This window comes from Vigna radiata, chromosome 2 (genome assembly GCF_000741045.1).
Source record: "Vigna radiata var. radiata cultivar VC1973A chromosome 2, Vradiata_ver6, whole genome shotgun sequence".
Taxonomy (NCBI): domain Eukaryota; kingdom Viridiplantae; phylum Streptophyta; class Magnoliopsida; order Fabales; family Fabaceae; genus Vigna; species Vigna radiata.
The window spans coordinates 18,098,025-18,119,792 of record NC_028352.1 but is presented as its reverse complement, the minus strand read 5'-3'; the positions used below and the strand labels follow the sequence as shown (position 1 = coordinate 18,119,792).

Genomic DNA, 21,768 nt, shown 5'->3' with positions numbered 1-21,768 from the left:
TCTTTATCTTATTTTTATCTTTTTTTCTTTAGTTAGTGTGTTATTATTTCTTATTTGTATTTTAGACTTACTCCATATTTCTTTTATTATAAATAAAGGACTTTATATGTATATTGAGCACAAGAGATATTAATTTCATACATATTTTTTCATTATATTTAACACTCTACTTTGTCATTTGCTAGATGTAATTGGAGAGTCATGTAATTATGTGTTATTTCTTTAACTTATTGAGATTTGAATGTATTTGGTCTTTTGACTATTAGCCTTGCTATCAAGCTCCAACTGCCATTGCTAATGTAAGGAGAAGATATCATGATAGGGCTGGAAGGAGAAGGCACCACAAATTTCTCCATAGGCCATACCATCATGCACAACCTGTGCAAGAGATTAGAGGTCACTCCATCTTTCGTCCTTCAATAACTACTCCATCCTATAGAGTTCCAACATATCCTTCAAGCAGTTCCCAAGTTCATATACAAAATGCACCATTTGCAGGCAACATGCATGATATTTCCCTTGAGGCTTTTTTTCGAGATGATGTAATATGTCATTCTCTTTACTTTTTGCTACTTAAAAACCTACTTTTTTTCTCATATATTATGGTCTTTTCTTATATAGGAGGTTCCTTCATTGATTGACCCTTAGAGTGATAGAATTAAAAGGAGAAGACGCCATAAATTTCTCCATAGGCAGTACCAACATGCACAACATGCATAAAGGATTAAAGGTCACTCCAACTTTCATCCTTTAGTAACTGCTTCATCCTGTAGAGTTCCAACATATCCTTCAAGTCGTTCCTCAGTGTCCATACAAAATGTACGATTTGCAAGCAACATGCATAATCTTTCTCCTGAGGCTTTTCCCCAAGATAATGTAATATGTCGTTCTCTTTAGTTTTTGCTACTTAAAAACCTACATTCTTTCCCATATATTATTATCTTTTGTTGTGTGAGAAGTTCCTTCATTGATTGACCCTCATAGTGATATGCGCTTGGACATTGACCCCATGTCATACAAGGTAAGTGTATTATGCATTTTCCTGTGAATGGTAAAACCTTAGTGAATGTGAAAAACTTGAATTTGCTAAGTCTTGGGAATTGGACAACAAGAGCTTCTTGAGTTAGGGGAATGGATTGGCAACATAGATAAGGGTTTGTTAAAAGACATTATTGCAAGACAAATGAGTACAAAAACTTATCTATTACCTAATGACTCGAAGGGGTCAACTTCTAAGGAACAAGAATTTGATATTTGCATAATATGTCAGGTATCAAATATAGCAACATGAATATTTTATAGGATACTAGTTTAACTATCTTTTTTATGTACTAGATTAGGGATATTAGAATATTTCTAATATTTTAATGTATTAGAAATATGTTTTACTCTTTCTCATATTAATTGGAATGTTTATGCATGATTTCACAGGAACAAAGAAGAGATTGAAATTCTTCAATGCAAATATGAATACCACCATGTAGATTGTATAAGGAGATGACTACATGAGAAAAATGTTTATCGCGTGTACAAATGAAAAGCATTAACTATTGTATAAAAGCCAAAACTAGAAACACATAAGTCATTATATAAGTAAATTCATATGTTGTTGTGTATGAAGTAATATATAGAGCTAGCATTTCTGGAATACTGAACAAAGTCATTGTTTACAGTTTTCATGAATTTCCGAATTGATCGGTAGAATAATTATATAGTTGTTAACTTTTGGAAATTACATTATTAATATATTTTCTTATTTGGTGAAATATGTTTTTTCAATTGTTTAAGCTGTGATGTTATGATAATAGTCGTATGTTATGTTGTATATTTGATGGAATGATAAGTACCATACTTGTCTTATGTAACGAGTTTTGGATCACTTTGTTTTTCCTAGACTTATCTATCATTATTGTTTTTGCAAGGGAAACTTCTACTCTTCTAAATAATTTTTCCTAGAATTATGATTTTTTATCCTATTTTGATTTCTCGCACTTGTTTTATTCTGTAGGATTGTTTATTTTAGTTTTTACGGTGGTGCCAAAGCCAAAGTTTTGATTTTGTGGTTATTATATTTATAGCAGAATTCAAAGTACACGATTGGTTAAACATTTGCTGATGCTTGTTCTCTATAATTTTAGGAGTTTTTGTTGGTTTGATTGGAATATATATGAATTAAACATGGAAATATTCTTTGACATCATGAATTATGTATTTCGAGCTAATGCTTGGTTTTACATTGTGTCTATATGTAATGAAAATTTTCTCTAGTTACTTGAACCTTTACTTCAAACGTTTCATAACTCACAAGAAAGTTCTGAGAGATGCTTGTTCCGTAAAGAAATTTTACAAAACCCTATAATTCACCAATAGGAAACCAACTTTGAGACTTGAGTTAGGAATTAAAGAGAAAAACAACTAAACACATGTAATCAGTAACAATTACATGATCAAGGTTCAAGAATGTTGGAGTGCAAACAAAGTACTATATTAAGTGAAAGAAGGACTGGTCAAGAGTTTATATACACATAGATATCTCCAATGGTAAGAGGTCTTTTAGAATGGTACCAAAAACAAATCCGTAAGAGCTTGACCCAAAGCGGACAATGTCTTACCATGTGTACGCCCCCTGTGATCAGGTTGGACGAACCTCTCCCAACAAAGGACGAACAGAAAAAGAGACAAAACAATTCATTGGTTCAATATAAGAAATTCTAGACACTCCCTAATCAACAATTCTAGTATGAGAAAATCTAGAAAGATGCAAGAGAAAACAAAATATTTTAAAGAAATAAAATGTATTTAGACAAGTGGGATGTTAATGAATGGGGTGGGTTGCTAATTTCACCTCCTACCACGTCAAAAGCTTCCGGAAAATGTTTCCATAAAAGAGGAGGTGATTGATTTTCGGATATAAATTCAGGAATTGATAGGAGAAGTGGTATGGTTTAGGAAGAAAATGATCGCGTGGAGCAACTAATTGTATAAAACATTTTAAATATTTAAAACTGAAGAAAAAAATAATGACGAAAGATCAATGATAGAGACACTAGATACGAATATTATTATATACTAAAAAAACTTAAGAGAAATATTTATAATAAATTAAACATAAAATTTAATCTTAATGAACTTAAGTTAGATATATTTATTTAAATTTTTTTAAATAAAAATAAATTAAATATAACAAATATATTTAAATATAAAAATCATATAAAGTAAAATAATTTATTTAAATATAAAAAATAAAACATGGCACAAATTAAAAATTGATTATAATATAATTGTGATATATTTTTAAAATAATATTATCTTATTTGATTATTTTATATTATGTTATATATTTAATTTTTCGTATAATTATTGTAGAATTTATTTTATTGATTAATATTTTTTCTTAATTAAAATTTTATTTTATTTTTTACGATATTTATATCCAACAAAACTTTAATATATCCCTTAAAAAAATTGTTTTAAATTTTGAAAAATTTGTAAAACTTTTATGTTCTGAATTAAAAAATAAAATAAAATAATATTAAAAAGAAATCTAAATTAAAAAATCTAAAATATAATAATAATTATATAATTAATCATATATTGAATTTAAATTTTAAATTCAAATGTAAAATAATAATTCAAATAAGTAAAATATTATGTAAAAGTTTTAAGAAGAAAAAAAAAACTCAAAACTTAAGAAAATATTTAAATTTTAGTATAATTAAATTTTCTTAAGTAAATTCGTTTGGATTGTCTTCTTCCTTCATTCTTTGGTGGGCAACTCTCGCTCTGCAACTCACCCTCTCTCCCTCTGCAACTCTGCTTTTATAGCTTTCCGTTTTCAACCATAGATCTTCTTTCTTTTTCATCCACTGACCCGATGCTTCAATTTATAAATTTTCCGATTTTCCGGCGCTGCCACGCACTCAAAACGCATCCTTTCTCCACCCACCGCATGGCCATGGGCATGGTGGATATCCTACGTACCCATATCTACCAAAGCAATGAAAGTATTGAAAACTCGTTGTCTAAAATTAAGCCTAAACTTGATTCTCAATGTGTCATTGAAGTCCTCAACTCCTGTCATCCCAAACAATCTCTGTTGGGACTCAGATTTTTCATTTGGGCTGGATTTCAATCTGGCTACAGGCATACTGCTTACACATACAACAAAGCTTGTAAATTGCTAGGGATTCAACAAAATCCCCAAATTATACGTGATGTCGTTATTTCTTATGAGACAGAAGGGTGTTTAGTCAATGTTAACATGTTTAGGGAGATTATGAAGCTGTGCAAAGAAGCCCAATTATCTGACGTGGCATTGTGGGTGTTGAGGAAGATGGAGCAGAGTTTCAAAATTGGTGCTGATACTGTGATATATAATGTAGCTATTAGGCTGTGTTGCAAGAATGGCAACGTTGAAGTGGCTGAAAAGTTGATTGAGGAGATGAGTTTGAAAGGTATTTATCCTAATCTTATTACTTACATGACAATAGTAGAAGGATTATGTGATGCGGGTCGCCCAGAACATGCTTATTCTTTGCTTAAAGTTATGAGAGTGCATAGATGTTCACCCAATTTGGTCCTTTTATCAGCCATTGTAGACGGCTTGTGTAGGTGTGGATCTATGGAAATGGCATTGGAGTTGTTGGATGAAATGGAGAAAGGTGGGGATTGCAGTCCAAGTGTTGTTACTTATACCTCTGTGATTCAAAGTTTCTGTAAGAGAGGTAAGTGGGCGGAAGCATTGGACATTCTAGATAGAATGAAAGCTTCGGGGTGCCCTGCAAATCGTGTTACTGTTTTTACTTTGGTTGATAGTCTTTGTGTTGAGGATCGTGTAGAAGAAGCGTACAAGTTGATTGATAAGTTTGTTGTTGAACATGGTGTTTCTTATGGTGATTGTTGCAGTTCACTTGTGATTTCATTGATAAGGATTAAAAAGCTGGACGAAGCAATGAAGCTCTTCATGGAAATGCTTTCTGGTGATGTCAGACCAGATACTTTGGCATCTAGTCTTTTGCTAAAGGAGCTATGTATAAAGGATCTAGTATTGGATGGATTCTACTTGCTTGAAGCAATTCAGAACAAGGGATATTTGTCTGCCATTGACTCTAGTATTTATTCTATTCTTTTATTTGGCCTTTGTCAAAGAAGCCATGTGGCAGAGGCCACAAAGTTAGCCAAGATAATGCTTAAGAAATCAGTTTCGCTGCAACCTCCGTACAAAGATCGGTCAATCGATGTCCTAATAGAATATGGGGAAACAGATCTTGTGAACCAGTTGACTGGCATTCGTAGGGGACTTTGATGATAAAATGCCTTATGAAGGGAGTCACGTCCATTGTTCTCTGCTATCTGGTCATATCATAAGTTTGTATTGTATAACAACAACAATAAGAATTGGTTTCCATGATGTAGTCTGATGATACTTTGTTTATTTCTTCCCCATGTTAATGATCAGGGGAGGGTTTCTTGTGATGTTGACACAGAGCAGATTGTCCTTGATGAAGATGAGTCCAGTTGTGCAAATGCGTGGATCAATACCACTTTTTTGGTCAATTTGTACGAAATAGTTGAGATTAATATTTATCTTGTTCATTGTTCAATTTATACTGTTATAAACTATAATGCAGGAAGTTCTCTTCTTTTTTTTTTTTTTTTGTTCTTTCTTTTCCTTTTGACTTCCAGTGCTAAGAGATATGGCAATCCAATTATGGTTCTGAATCTGATTAAGGTAATTCCTCAAATAAAAATAGTTAGTTAGTGCTGAAAAAGCTAGTAAATATCTTTGTGCTTGTGAATTGATTCTTTTTTTCTTCTAGCAAGGGACCTGACTTCTATTTGCATGACTTCTATTTGCATCCTGGTTCTTGTAGTGAAAATTGATTTCTATCTTTGTCCTGTGCTTCTACCAAATGACTTCCCATTTGAAATTTGAATTTCAATCTAGCAAGTTCTTTTAATTCATCATATCAAATCATAAGTGCAAATTTCAAATGAATAAAGATGTAAAAGAAAAGCCTAACACACTGCTAACAGTGCCAAGCATGGTAGAATATTTGTCTCTACTGTCTTTAGCTGTGAATCCTCTACCAAATATGATTCTTTGTTTCATGTGTGTTTGCAATAATAAATTGCTTCTTTCGTAAAGTAGAAAATATTTTATAGTTTCTTGTAGCTCATTTAAATGATGAAATAAATGCCTACCCTTGAGAAAAGGTCTCAAGAAATGATGTTGAGGCATGAATTTGCAAGTGTTGTTGGTTATCTTAACCAGATTCTACTCGTAGAGAACCCTGTTACGTTTTCCACTCATACTTCAGCTATGAGGTTTGACCACTTGCTGCTCTAGAGCCCTCACTATTAATATATGCACTTTCCCGAATTAAGAGACATAGAACTAGAAGTCTCCATGAAAATCGTGAAATTATTGAATAAATTCATATTCTTTCTTGTTTTGATCTTGCATTTGTTAAGGTTTTGATCTATGGTTAAGCTTTCCTGTATTATCTATTTTTGGACTTTGAACATGAAGTTTGTTTCCGGTTGTCTTTTCATTTTTGTCTGTTTCACTTCAGTTTTGGATTATTGAGAAGTGGACTTAATAATCCTGATAGTAGTATCGCCAGCTCCATGCAATGGGTTTGACTGATGTGCCAAAAGTGGATCCTGATAGTAGTATCGCTGCAGCTATAATGGATATGTATCAAAGCATGGGGGATGCTCTTGCTCAGTAGTATGGTGGTTCAGCAACTCACAATACTGTATGACATATTTTATGAGAATCTCTCTGACAAATATCTAATCTCCGTCTTCTTATGCTATAGGACAAGTGTATATATTTTGGTGAATGACAGGTGTTTCCGGAGAGGCATGGAAAGTGGAGAGCAACAACACGATCAACAGAGTTTTTGAAGTCGATAAAACGATATTATAGCAATGCTTTCATAGATAGTGAAAAATAAGATGCAATAAACTTGTATTGTTCCTCTGTCCCTTGGTTAATCTAGTGTTCAATAAATAATTAATATTTTAAATATTTAATATATTGTTCTTTTTCTAGATTTTTAGGTTACTTCCAACCACATGAAGGGAAACCTGTTCTGTAAGAGGATTAAAAGTGTATGAAAGAAAGAAAAAGAATGCAGGGAAGGATAAAGAGTAATAAAGGCGGGAAATAGTAGAACAGTAGGATATCAGTTAGTTGTTGGAGGGAAAGGGGGAGAGTATAAATAGAAGTTAGCTAAGGAGACGAGTGGCTATTCTGTATCTTTGGCTTGCACTGGAGCATTGTCCAGTGGAGGAAGGTTTAGGCTTCCTTGAGAGAGCACATTGTACAATGAATTCTTTGATTCTTTCAATAGTACAAGTACTATTCCTTATTTTATGTTAGTTCTTGGGAGTTATGGAGACTCCTATTTTTATTTTGATATTAGGAATTACTGTAAGTGTACTAGCAATTGTATGGTTAGAAAGAGAAATATCTGCAGGGATACAACAGCGTATTGGACCTGAATACACCGGTCCTTTTGGAGTTCTTCAAGCTCTAGCAGACGAAACCAAATTATTTTTTAAAGAGAATCTTATTCCATCTAGAGGAGATATTCGGATTGACTTCTTGATTAAAGAAGTCTATCAAGACTAGTCCGACCTGTTGGATCCCAAATGTCAAGAGGGAGAGTGATGGAGGGCAAGGTGAACTATTGGAAGGAAGAATCGACGCCATGGAAAAAACGATGGAAGAGTTTCGTGCAAAGATGCGAGGGATGACTCAAGATTTGGGTCGTGTTCTTGGGAGAAGAGGAGGGAACTAGGGAAGGAGCTCCGAGGGCAATCGCGACTCGGTCAATGGAGGTAGGGAGAGGCATAGGGAAGGAGCTGATGACAAACCGGAGGAGGAGTGCGGAGACGTTCAGAGAAGATGGATGAAAAGAGTGGAATTACCCACTTTTGATGGTAACGACCCCATGGGTTGGATTGCTAGGGCAAAGAAGTTCTTTGAATTGCAAAACGTGACAGAGAAGAAGAAGATGAAGTTAGTTTACATATGCATGGAAGGAGGAGCGAGTTACTAGTTGTGATTTTGGCGGAAGAAAATCAAGAACCCAACCTGGGAAGCGCTAATGGATGCAATGGCAAGGAGGTTTGGCGGGAAGCATAGGGGAACTATTTTTGAAAAACTAGCAATGGTGCGATAGAAGGGGACTGTGGAGGAATACATGCAAGAGTTCGAAATTCTTGTGGCTTAGGCGACAGGAGCGGCGGAGGAGCAACTGCTTGGTTACTTCTTCGTAGGATTACAAGAAGGGTTGAGGAATCTCATCAAGCCACATTATCCGTGCGATCTCTTAACTGTGATAGAGAGGGCTCGTGACTTGGAACAGGCTGGGTTTTTTCCATGGGTGAGTAATGGCGAAACGACACAAAAAGGGGGACAAGCATGGGGTAGTACCCGACCAACAGTGGCATCGTCACGAGGGCGAAGACTTACTACAAGGTTTCGGACGACCATGGGGGCATGGGAGGAGGAAACAACCCGAAGAGGGAAGGAATATCAAATGCCGCGAGCTCCAGAGTGAGTAGTAATGCAGGAGATGGGTACAGAGTCAAGGGGTGCACACATTACCCCACCAAGAATACATCAAGAGGAGGGGGAAGGGTTGATTAGTAGCTTGGCAAGCCATAACTTCATCTTGACCAAATTGGTCGAGGAGCTAGGTCTGGAGAAGGAGGAAACTCCACCATATCGGGTGTGTTTGGGTGATGGTTAGAGGAAGGAGAGTCATGGGTGTTGTGTGGGAGTTACATTGACCCTGGAAGGGGCTGAGATCAAGGGGAATTTTTATTTCTTTGAATTAGGGAGTGGACATTATTTTGGGAGTACCTGGCTGACAACCTTAGGAGAAATTAAGGTGGATTGGAAGGAAATGTCTATAAAGTATGGGCTAACAAACAAAGATGTAGTGAAGGGGAGATCACACACTGACGAGAAGAATGGTTACTCTTGAGGCACTTTTGAAGGAGACGGAGGTTGAGACTATGGCCTCGGTGTGAAGTCTTAGCCAGGCAGAAGTGGCAGTAACAGACCCAGGGGAAGAAGGGTTGACTACTAAGCAGGAGGATAGTTTGGAACATGGGAAAGTTTAAAGGGGTATTTCAGAAGCCTCTGGGGCTTCCTCCTGTTAGGAGAGTAGACCTTCGAATACCCATAAAGGAGGGTGCGACTCCTATCAACGTAAGGCCTTATCGTTACCCACATTTAGTGAAAAATGAAATTGATAAACAAGTAGAAGAGATGCTAAGTTTAGGTATCATATGACCTAGTACCAACCCCTATTCGAGCTTCGTGATCTTGGTCAAGAAGAAAGATGGGAGTTGACGCTTTTGTGTGGACTACAGGACATTAAACCGGGTCACAATTCCTAACAAATACCCTATCTCGGTGATTAGAGAAATACTAGATGAGTTACAGGGGGCAACTTTTTTCTCCAAAGTGGATCTCAAGTCTGGGTACCACCAATATAGATAACCTATATCTACTTACTTCCTACTATTCCCACCAAAACCCTATATCCCAATCCATCTATTCCCAGGAAGAAGACCAAAACAAAACGTATAACTTAAATAAACTTACCTCCTTAACAAGAAGAACTCCAACCTTCAGATGTACAACTTTCTTTGAATCTTCAAATGTGATTTCGTGTTTGCCCCCAACTGCATACACAACACACTTGCTTAAAATCTCATTTCTAAGAGATGACGAAGTTAGGTTCAACCAAGTAATAGACAATGCACACACTTAACATACTTAATATGATTTGAAAAATGAAACAATCAACGTGGCACACAGTAATCAGGGAAGGTGGCATCACACGTGGCTCACTGTTTGCCACCTCACAGAAAATTTAACGCCATTGAATTTTAAGGACTATAAATATGAGTTTTCAAAACTAAGAGGACGAAAATGAACAAACCTTTCAAAGAGGAACGAAACCCAAAATCGATGATAGTTTAGGAACTAAAAGCATATTTAACCTATTATTATATTACATATATGACAAAGACAACTACGTTGTCCATAGCAGAGGAAAGAGAAAAAATTGTTAACATTGTTTTTACGTATTTAACAAAAAAGACTTGATTGAGGAAAATTTTATCAGGTTTGGACGAAATCGAAACCTTTTAACTAAGTTTGAACTAAATTGAAACTTTTATTTTTAAAGGTTGGACCAATTTGACACACTGCACTCAAACCAGAGATAAAGAAAACTATTAAACCATTTATAAAACAAATTAGTCTACCCACAAAATTTTCTTTTTTTTAATAATTGTTTTATTTTATATACAAAAATGTTAGGTAGTGAAATGTAGTAAAAATGCTTACAAAATCAAATCGTAATTTCCTGAGGTGTGTAGATGACTGTCCTTAAGGACTTATCCGCGGTGTATTGCGCAAGTCCCCAGGATACAACAGGAACTTCTCGAAAGTATTCGAGGATCACAGAACTAGCAAGAAAACTTTGATAGAGTTTATACCCAGGATAAAAAAGAATGAAAACTAAGAAAAGAGGAGAATGAGAAAGACTCGTTTGTGATCTCTTTGGAATGGAGAAAGAGCAAAGATAGGGGAAGAATAAAATCAATAAAAGACATTAAAAATAATAAATAATTTAACCATTGTAGCACTTAAAAATTTGACTATTGCTAATTAATAAAAATATTAACATTGCAAAAGTTTATGGACGTTGCACAATTTTCAATTGCAATAAAATGATAATGTTTTACAACAATACCCCACTTATTGCAAAAGAAAGTTGAGAGAAAAATAAGAGAAACTTTTATCCTGGGTCTCGTAGGATGTAATGCATCAGAGTTGGTATAGCAAGTTATATGAACCAGTCTTAGATTAAGATACTTAACACACAATGTAGTTGGTATAACAAGCTATATGAACCAAAGACACTTGACGTGTGTTAGAGGTTTATCAATCACAATACACCCCACAATCCTTGTTGTTATCGTTGTGTTGCAGGCCATGCGCGTGTTCGGTATTCATGAGTGCTCTAGAGATCATGCCAAGATCTTATGCAAGCGGCCCCACTTGACACTCATATAGGTGATTTCATCAAGTGTATTTTAAAAATCATACACCACCCATAAGGGATATGAAAATCATTAAAAACTTTGTTTAAAATAAAATTCTCACATAGAATTTTAATGACAAAGTTTAACCTCTCAATATTGCAGTCTCTAGCACTTTCACACACACCATAGGAAGGGACATAATTGATTAAAATCAATTTAGTGCTATCAAAACTAACAAGTGACTTGTTTTTACCCATATGAACCTTATTCATGGGATCTCCAATCACAAAGGTTGGGTTATCATCACTTGTTTGTTTACAAGTGGCTTAAGTCTCATTCCCCTCGATGTTTCTAATATCATTTGTGTTCCCAGGAGTTTTGTCAGAGGATTTGCTAGATTCAATTCTGACTTCACATAATCAATGGAAATAGTTTCACTCTTTAGCAACTGCTTCACCAAATTATGTATCAATTGTATATGTCTATTCTTTCCATTGTAATTCTTCTTTTTAGCTATAGCTATTACCGATTGACAATCACAATGTATTGATACAGATGGGGTTGGTTTCATTCCTAATGGAAAGTTCGCTAAGAAGTTTTCCAACCACTCAACCTCATTTTCAGCCATCTCAAGAGCAACAAACTCAGATTCCATTGTTGATCTTGCAATAATAGTTTGCTTGGCTGATCTCCATTTAATCGCACCACCCCCAAGTGTGAATACAAAACCACTAGTGGATTTTGTCTCATTTGAATCAAAGATCCAGTTAGCATCACTGTACCCTTCTAGTACAACAGGAAATCCACAATATTCAATGGCATAATCCATTGAACCTCTTAAGTATCTCATAAGCCTAGCAAGTGCATCCCAATGTTCCTGATTTGGACATTGAGTGTACCTACTCAGTCTACTTACTGCATAAACAGTATCAGGTCTAGAAAAGCTCATTAAGTGCAGTAAGCTCCCAATTATCTGGACATACTGAGGCTGAGATAATGATTCTCCTCTATTTTTCATTAATTTAGAATTAAAATCATAAGGGGTACTCACTGGTTTTAAATCATAAAACTCAAACTTCTTAAGAAGTTTCTCAATGTATTGTTCTTGAGATAGTAATATATTATCTCCCTTCCATATGATTCTAATACCTAAAATCACATTGGCTTCACCCATGTCTTTAATTTCAAATTTTAATCCTAGAAACAATTTAGTTCTAGCGACAATCTCATTGCATGTACCAAAGATTGACATGCCATCCACAAACAAGCATATAATGACACTATCACCATTTTCAGATTTAGAGTACACACATTTATCAACATCATTAGGTGAAAAGCCAAATTTATTTCTTGAAGTAATTAAATAAAACTACCTACACTCCCACACTTTTAAATACCTGGTTGTGCTTCTCTTATTTGTAGGTAAAGTATACGAAAATATACTCAAGTACCACATCTTATTTCTTTTTCTTTCTTATACCACATTAATTTATCTTTCCAATAAATTAATTTGATTTCCAATTAATTACTAAATGAATAGTAATAACTTTATTCCCATAATTATAATTATTATTAATCTTTTCGTCTCTCTCCCTTTATAATTTATTTTCATTAATTAATATCAATAATTAATTAATTTATTTTCCATTACTTTAATTTAATTTTAAAATCAAACCTAAGGCTCCAAATAATCCAAACTCTGAACTGGTAGCCCAATTAAGTTTGAATTGAACCAACCACAATCAACAGTGTAAACTCTGCTCCTACAACCCAATATATTCAAATCCAACCTAGGATTCACCCATGGCCCAAAAGAATTCCACGAGGGAGGTCACTGCAACCCCCTGACTGCCGGCAGCTCCCCTGCCGCAACTCAGACAACCACCAACAAGAAGAAACTACCATGGCCAAGCCAGTTTCAACTCCAACAAGAAACCAGAATCGTGAAGAATAGAAACTCCGGGAAAAATCAAATTAAAGCCCTAATCTCAAACCTTAAGATCAAAACAACAACCTGCAAACCACACTCCTAAAACAGGAATCACCAAAAGTGAACCGAGAAAGAATTTAGGAATAAGAACATAATTTCCTGCAAAACCCCAACCCTAAATCAGAGAACGACGCGAAGAACAATGCTTCTCCTTTTAGCGGACGAACCGAACCAGAGAAGAGGTCGCGCCCTCGGCCCGCCAACGCAGTGCCGCTGTTGCCGGAGTTCGCCTCTCTCCTGCGTAACAACCCCCAACCAAAGAAGAAGAAAAAAAGTCTCTCTTTTGCAAATCACGAGTCAGAACGGAAAGAAGGTCAGAATGAAAAGAAGAGGAGAAGAAGAACGACTCAAGCGTCATCGTAGCACCGACGTCTTCGTCGCCACAAGTCTTCTGCCTTTGCCCGTGACAAGTATCACACCCTGAGTTGGGTTGTCCGCGAGAGAGAAAAACCAAAGTTGGGTCGTCCGCGAGAGAAGAAAAGATTGAGGGAAGATTCTGATTAGGAATCTAATTTAGGGTTTCCTTCTAGCATTCCATTAGGATTTAGAATTAAGGGTTAAATATGTTTTTAGTCCCTGAACTATTACTCAATTTTGGTTTTAGTCCCTACTCGAAACATCAATGGTTTTTAGTCCTCATTGTTTTGAAACTCTCACTTTTCATCCTTAAAATTGGATGCATTATCTTTCAATGTATGTGGCAAACGACGAGTGTACATTTAATGCCAATTTTCCCTTCATTGGCTGCCACGTTGATTTTGATTTTAGTGATGGCCACGTGTGTTGATTGAAATCATATTAGCACAATTAGGGTTCTTATTTCTCAATTGGGGAAAAAAATATTTACTCCAAGCTTTCAACTACGGAAAGAAAATCAAAGAACAAATCAATTACTGAAGCAAAACGCCTCACCATCACAGCCTGAGTGAACACCCTCTCCTTCATCTTCAGAAGTTCAACCCAAATAGAAGGAGAAACCCATTTTTTTCCCAACCCAATGCTTAACAGAAACCATTCTCTACACCAATCATAAAATCTATTTTCTCAATCCCCAAGACTCACGCCCAGCACAGTACAAACAAGAAGATGATTGCCGGCGGTGGGTGTGGACTCCGAGTAGAGGCGATGCAACCATGACGATTCATTTAATCTTCGTTTCGCATAACAGAAGAAGAGGAGTTTTTTCGCCGGCAATAGAGTGGCGGCCCTGGCTGGCGGCAACGTCTTGAGACGAGGCGCAGGAAGAACCTCACGCGAAGAGGAGAGACCTTGGTGCGATGGCCAGTAGAGATTGTGACTACAATCCGTGCCACTATGTGACGACTCTTTCGACGAGGGCACTAGCGAAGGTGCGGATGGCGGCTCACGGTGGTCGCTCGAATTGAGGCTGGGACGTGGTCACCGAACGACGGAGGTATGCGCCTATGGGTTTTCTTGGTCAGAGAAGGAGACCCTAGGTCCCATTTCAATGAAATGGTGAAATGAAATGGGAAGGCAGAACCCTAATCTTCTGCTGAAACACTTGGGTCAAATTACTGGCCTAGTTCCCTTCCTTTAAAATAAAATGAAACCTTTTCAATGTTCCACAAACTAAATCCACACTTAACATATTTAATCTGATTTTAAAACTTAAATAGCGAATGTGGTAGTCAGTGAAAACGAAGCTGGCATTGAACAACCTTCTTCGTTTGCCACAGCACAAAATATTTAACGCTGTCCAATTTTAAGGACTAAAAGTGAGAGTTTCAAAACAAGGAGAACTAAAAACCGTTGATGTTTCTAGTAGGGACGAAAACCAAAATCGAGTGATAGTTCAGAGATTAAAATCATATTTAATCCTAGAATTAATTATAAAATTTATTTAATAAAAGAAACCGCTGCTACTGATACTATCTCCTAACATTTCCTTCTCAGATTAATTAAACATAATTCATGGCTACCTTCTCATTGATTCACATTTATTTAAATCATCTTCTTTCTTAAAAATAATTAACGTGAACCCTAAATTTTAATTAATAAGGAATCTTAATTTTTAATTTATTTCTAAATATAATGAAAAAGAAAGTAATCACGACAATGTATAGTTTCCAATTTCTCTCATACTCCTTCATTTTCAATTAATTCACTTTCAAGGTATTAAAGGAATTTCATGAATAAACAAGAAAAACAACAAATAAAACCATCATTTATCGATTCAGAAATAAAGAATATTCCAAGTCTCACGAATTAATATCCTAACAAATAATTCAAGGCATTCATAACGAAATTAACGTAAACAAATAATTGATTATAATTAATTTGCGCACCTGTTACTTTTGACTGAAATATAAGTCATTAAGATTGTAGTAAAAATGCTTACAAAATCAAACCGCAATTTTCTGAGGCGTGTAGATCACTGTTCTTAAAGACTTATTCGCAGTGTATTGCACAAGTCCCTCAAGATACAACAGGAACTTCTCGAAAGTATTCGAGGATCACAGAACTAGCAAGAAAACTCTGATAGAGTTTATACCCAGGATAAAAAAGGATGAAAACTAAGAAAAGAGAAGAATGAGCAAGACTCATTTGGGATCTCTTTGGAATGGAGAAAGAGCAAAGATAGGGGAAGAATAAAATCAATAAAAGACATTAAAAATAATAAATAATTTAACTGTGACAACACTTAAAAATTTGATTGTTGCTAATTAATAAAAATATTAACGTTGTAAAAGTTTATGGACATTGCACAACTTTCAATTGCAATAAAATGATAATATTTTGCAACAGTGAAATTATTATATAATGAAATATAATGAAAATTAAGTTATATTGTTATAATAGTTATTATTAAAATAATTAATTAATAAATTTAAGTGACATGATAATAATTTCAGTTTTAAATAGAATAACTGAAATTGATATATTGAAAGGAAAAGTTTTATAAAACAAACTAGTTTACGGGTTTTCTATTTTTTTAATAATTATTTTCATTTTATATATAAAAATAACAAAATGGAAATTATTATGTAATGAGATATAATGAAAATTAAATTATATTGTTGTAATTATTATTTAAAGATTTAGTATTAACTTTCTTTGTTCTACTTTGATCATATTTTCTTGTTGTTTCATCTCCTTAGTATTAGAATTTTCGCTTTCATAAAGTATATTAGTTCATTTAGAGGTTATTTTCAAACCTCCACAAAACGAGCTTTCTTAAACTTCAAAAAAGTATGATCCACTTCAAAAACATAATGAGGTGAATATAATGTTGTAAACCTTGCAATCTAATAATAACGAGAGTGACATAATCTAAAAAAAACATGACACTTCACCACCAACAGAAATATAAATTCTTAACAATAGAATATTCATGGACAACACAAATATTATCATGATTTGACTCATGTTGTGACTAAGCAACAAACGATTAGTGCACCATAACAAAATGAACCATAGGTTCCAACACAAATTCACTATAGGGTCCACCACTTGCTCCACCATAGGCTCTACCACGAGCTTCACAACAGGCTGCATAACAACCTTCGCAGGCTTTAAAGTTGAACCTCTAGAGCACTTATTCCTATCTTATGCACTAACCATCTTAAGATAATAAATTTATTGTATTTTTGCAGTAATTGTTTTCTTCCTACCATAAATTACATTTGCATCTTTTGTCATCGTTTAAAGTTATATAGGTCATGACTAATCATTTTACATTTTGAACAAAAATAAGACGATTTATCATACTCTACATCACAAAAAACTCAAATCCTAGTCTTTCCTCTAAAACTTGATTAGGAAAATCAGATAATAAATCAACGTCAACCAAGACACATGCAAAGAAACATCAATATTTATTCATAGTGTAATCATCTAAAGATAAAGGTGTGTCAATGCCACACACAATTGAAAAAAATTTCCTTTGATTATCAATTTCCAAAGGAAGGCCATGTATGCGCACCCAACATTGGATTTTCGTGAGCTTTATATAAGTTGGAACAAAATTTTTAGACCAAGCAAAATCACGAAGAGTTCCAAGAGACAAATTTCAACTCCAACCAACAAAACCCTTCTTATATCCTTAAGCAAAGAAAAAACAAATTCATAGAATCCTTTGATAAGATAAATTGTTGCCCACTGACCCAAATGTTTCCAGACCACATTAAGCTTCCTACAAAAAGTCTAAACGTGTGATATGTTTATCCCTTTTGTTAACAAAATACGTCAATGCAAATTATTTTTGCAATTCTCTAGACCAACAAGATAAACCTCTATTAAATTGTTAGAACCAATAAATCTCAACCAAGAGGGGAGGTGAATTGGTTTAGAATATGATTTTTCCCTTCTTGAAAAAATGCAATATATGTGATTGTTTTAAATGAACTTTCTTAATCAATCAAAGATGTAAAAACAAGTAAAGAAAGAAAGACAAGATTCACATAAGATTTTATATTGGTTCAACTCTAATGAGTTTACATTCAATCTTCTTCCAAACAACCTAAGTTGGAAGGGATATGACTATGAGAATGTAAAGATTACAGAATTATACAATCACTTATGCAATCTTAACCTCTAACAATCAAGAACAACTCTTTATGTGATTCTACACACAATCACTCTAAAACCTTGTCTACACAACAAGTATAACAATAGTAAACAAGTTTACAATAAAAGTAAAAAAATGAAAACACCTTAAGTGTAGATTTTATACAAGAACTCAGAATCACCCTTTAGTTGCATCCAACCATACTTGAAAACTTATTGTCTTGATCTCCACGAATTTAGGTTCTTTTTTCTCTAAGAATGCTTGATGCTTTTTCTTTCTTCACATATTAATGTTGTGAATGGTACTTCTCCTATTAGAATCAAGACAAGACCAATTTATATACATAAACATAATACTGGTATTTTCAATTAATTAGGTATTTAACAATTGTTTCAAATAGAGAGCAAGCATCTCCTGACATGCATTTTAACAGATTCAATAATCAGTTAAAGCCTGGTGTTTCTAACATCTTCAAGACAATTGAGACATCATAAAAAATCGATTAAACACTTTTGGAATATCATCATAAACAAATTATTTATCAATTTTCTCCCCTTTCAACAATCTTTCTCTTTTTCTATAATGGTAAACCTATGTTCATGCATGTAAAGCTTTCTCCCCCTTTTGGCACAAGGAAAGGATATTGAATAGAAACATAGACTACAAAGTACAAAGAAAATATAGAAGTTATAGCAAGGTTTAAGAAGTTAACCATTTAACAAGGTAATAAGTTCAACTAGATAGCAACTTTTATGCGAAATTTAAGTATGTTTTCAATTTATGAACTTGATGCAAAATTTGAATTCGTTTTTATCTGAAACTCTAATACATTTTAGTCTCCAAACTTAAAATTAATTAATATAGTCATTTAACCAAATTATGTTATTTTTTAACATGTTTCATGCTAGCAATTGAATTGTTTACATCGTTTAACACATTTCGACTTTAATATCAATTGAAAAATGTGTTTAACACGTCAAAAAATTTATTTTAGTCAGGTTAAAATGACTATATCCATTCTTTTTTAAAGGTGAGGGACCAAATGTATAAAGTTTCAGATAAAAACAAATATCGATTTCACGTTAAAGTTTAGACACTAAAAATATATTTAACTTTTTTTAAAAAGCATAAAATTATTTATATTAATATTTTATTTGAAGTATACTTTAAAACCATTTTTTTATTTTAAAGACTTTTTTAAAAGTAATTTTATTTCATTTTTTAAAAAAACTATGCAAGTTTCTATTATATTTCTTGATATAATAAAATTTGGAGATTTACCAGAATTATTATACGTATTTGACAACTAACCATTCTACCCAAAATTATGTGTATCGTATCATAAGTATGGTAAAAATTATTTGTGTATGGTATTATAAGAATGGTAAATTAATACGCTGTGATTAGTGTGTAATTTGTTTTCATAATTAATCTACTTTTACAGTAGATTATTAATGTCATCAAGATTACACAAACTGAATATTTAAAATTAGATTTTCAAAACTAAATTCTCTCTTATAGTAAAGATTTTCCTCTTGATCATCTCTATGTAATTAATGGTGTAATCGATTCACAAATAATAATCAATAATAATAAATGATAAGGTAGATTACTAAATATTTAGGAATTAAATTTTAAAGATTAAATTATTTTTATAACAACAAAGATTTCCCATATCATCAAATACATATTTACAAGTAAAATAATTTAATATAAAGATTTCTCCTCTAATTCTTGGCTTATCATTATATTTTTTATAATTAATCTATTTTTACCGTAGATAATTAATGTCAACAAGATTACACAAACTGAATATTTAAAATTAGATTTCCAAAACTAAATTCTCTCTTGTAGTAAAGATTTTTCTCTTCACTTAAATTACCATCTCTATGCAATTGATGATGTAACTGTTCCACAAATAATAATCAACGATAAGGTAGAGTATTGGATATTTAGGAATTAGATTTTAAAGATTAAATTATCTTTATAACAACAAAGATTTCCCATATCATTAAATACATATTTACAAGTAAAATTTTAATGTAAATTTAAAAATAATAATTAATGATATCAAGATTAGGTAACTGAATATTTAGTATTAAATTTTCAAACTAAAATTATCTTCAGTAATATATTTCCATCTTGAATATTTACCTTAATTTAATTATAATCTTTATAAATAGTGGTACAATAAATTTACAATTTACTCGTCTCAAAATTTTCTTCCACGATCACCGAGAGCTTTTCTATGCATTCAACATTATCTTTCTTTTGTTAACTTCTTAATCACATATCCGGTTTGGTCCGAAACATGCCTCAACTTCATATACACATAATGGAAGTAAGAAGAAGAATTATAGTAAGAAGAAGACACCGACACAGATTTCATCGTCAACAATACCGTGAGCAAGAGATCACAGGTCACTCCAACTTTCCTTCCTACGTAGCAGCTTCACCGTATAGAGATCCAGAAACATCAAATCATTCAAGAAGTTCTTCAATGCCCATACAAAATGCACCTAATAGAGAAAACATGCATAATCTTCATCCTCGTGCATTTCGTGTAATATGTCATTCTTTTTACCTTTAAAAATTCTTAGTCCTTAAAAGCCTACTTTCTTTATCATGTATTATTCTCTTTTCTTGTGCAGGAATTTCCTTCGTATATGCTCATGGACACTAATGACATGTCATACGGGACACTTTATAATATGCAAGAATTTCCTTCATTAGGTGACCCTCATAGTGATATGCGCTTGGACATTGATGGCATGTCATATGAGGCAAGTATATTATATATGTATAGTTTGATGTTTTTTACTGTACATACTAAAATCTTAGTGATTATGAAAAACTTTAAATTGTTAACGGTTTGAAATTGGACAACAGGAGCTTCTTGAGTTAAGTGAATGGATCAATGACAACTCGAAAAGGGGTTTGTCAGAAGACATTATTACAAAACATATGCAGACCAAAAGTTATCTACTACCTGAGAACTTGGGGGATCAAGAATCTGATATTTGCATAATATGTCAGGTATAAAATATAGCAGCATGTATATTTTATATTTTATAGCAACATGTATATTTTATATTTTATAAGGTAGTAGTTTATTTGTCTTTTTGTGTACTAGATTGAGGTTATTCATTAAATTTTGATATATTAAAAATATGTTTTACTTTTTCTCATATTAATTGGAATGTTTTTGTATGATTTTTCAGGATGAATATAAAAATAAAGAGGAGATTGGAATTCTTCAGTGCGGACATGAATATCATGCAGAATGTGTAAAGAGATGGTTACATGAGAAAAATGTTTGTCCCATATGCAAATCAAAAGGATTGACTATTGAAAAGACACGGAAAATTAAATCTACATAATTCATTATTTTAGTGAATTCATATTTTGTTCTGGATGAAGTAATACATATTTCTAACATGTAAGAGTGAAAAACTCATTGTTTAGTATTTTCATGAACAATTACATTTATCATGTTATATTGTTGTTTGAATGTTAACCTTGGAAAATTACATTCTTAATATTTTTTTCTTATTTTTTTTATTAATGTCTTATTTCCAAAAGCATAATATAAAGAACTGGTTCATTTCTTGACAATTTTTTTCTTTTCTTGTTGTGTCAATATATCATACATTAAATGGTATTAATGCGATTGCGTTTTATAAATAAAATCGTAATCAAATACGCTGACAACAAAAAAAAAAGTTATTATTAATCATTTTCATCAAGAAACTAATTTCTTAAAAATCTTATAAAGTCTATTAATTTTTTCTTTTAATAATTGGAAATAGAATTATATGGGATTTATAAAACTGCAAATATTTGGCTTTCGACAGTGGTAAATAAATTATAATAATATTTCATTAACAATATTAGCTTAAACAAACAATTATTTAAAAATAAATCTTTTTAAAATTATATTGATTGAAATATATAGATCAAGGTATACCAGTAAAAGGGTATTATTATCTCGTTTTAATTGCTATTCAATATGTTAAAAATAATAAGATTAAAAATAAAAAATCAGTGAAACTTCAGATATTAAAAGCATATTTAACCTTTATAATCTTATGGTTTGTTAGGACATGATTGAAATGAAATAATTAATAAAATAATGATTCAAATTATATGAATATCAAAGATAAAATGT

General features: G+C 32.9%; 1 protein-coding gene and 1 pseudogene across 1 annotated transcript; both read left to right on the top strand.

Moving 5' to 3' along the window:
* Positions 1–3,723: 3,723 nt before the first annotated feature.
* LOC106756059 lies at positions 3,724–5,646 on the top strand (annotated as a pseudogene).
* Positions 5,647–8,582: 2,936 nt separating this feature from the next.
* On the top strand, positions 8,583–20,980 carry LOC106752786 (probable E3 ubiquitin-protein ligase RHG1A). Its single transcript, XM_014634558.1, has 4 exons — positions 8,583–8,747; positions 20,252–20,383; positions 20,490–20,636; positions 20,822–20,980. The coding sequence occupies exons 1-4, from the start codon at positions 8,583–8,585 to the stop codon at positions 20,978–20,980; spliced, it is 603 nt and encodes a 200-aa protein (XP_014490044.1).
* Positions 20,981–21,768: the final 788 nt, after the last annotated feature.

Bases quoted from the DNA above. Each gene is read 5' to 3' on its own strand.
- LOC106752786 (XM_014634558.1), top strand. From the start codon at position 8,583: ATGCAGGAGATGGGTACAGAGTCAAGGGGTGCACACATTACCCCACCA. The intron at 8,748-20,251 runs GTGTGTTTGGGT...TTTCTTGTGCAG, and splicing joins AGGAAACTCCACCATATCGG to GAATTTCCTTCGTATATGCT. The intron at 20,637-20,821 runs GTATAAAATATA...ATGATTTTTCAG, and splicing joins ATATTTGCATAATATGTCAG to GATGAATATAAAAATAAAGA.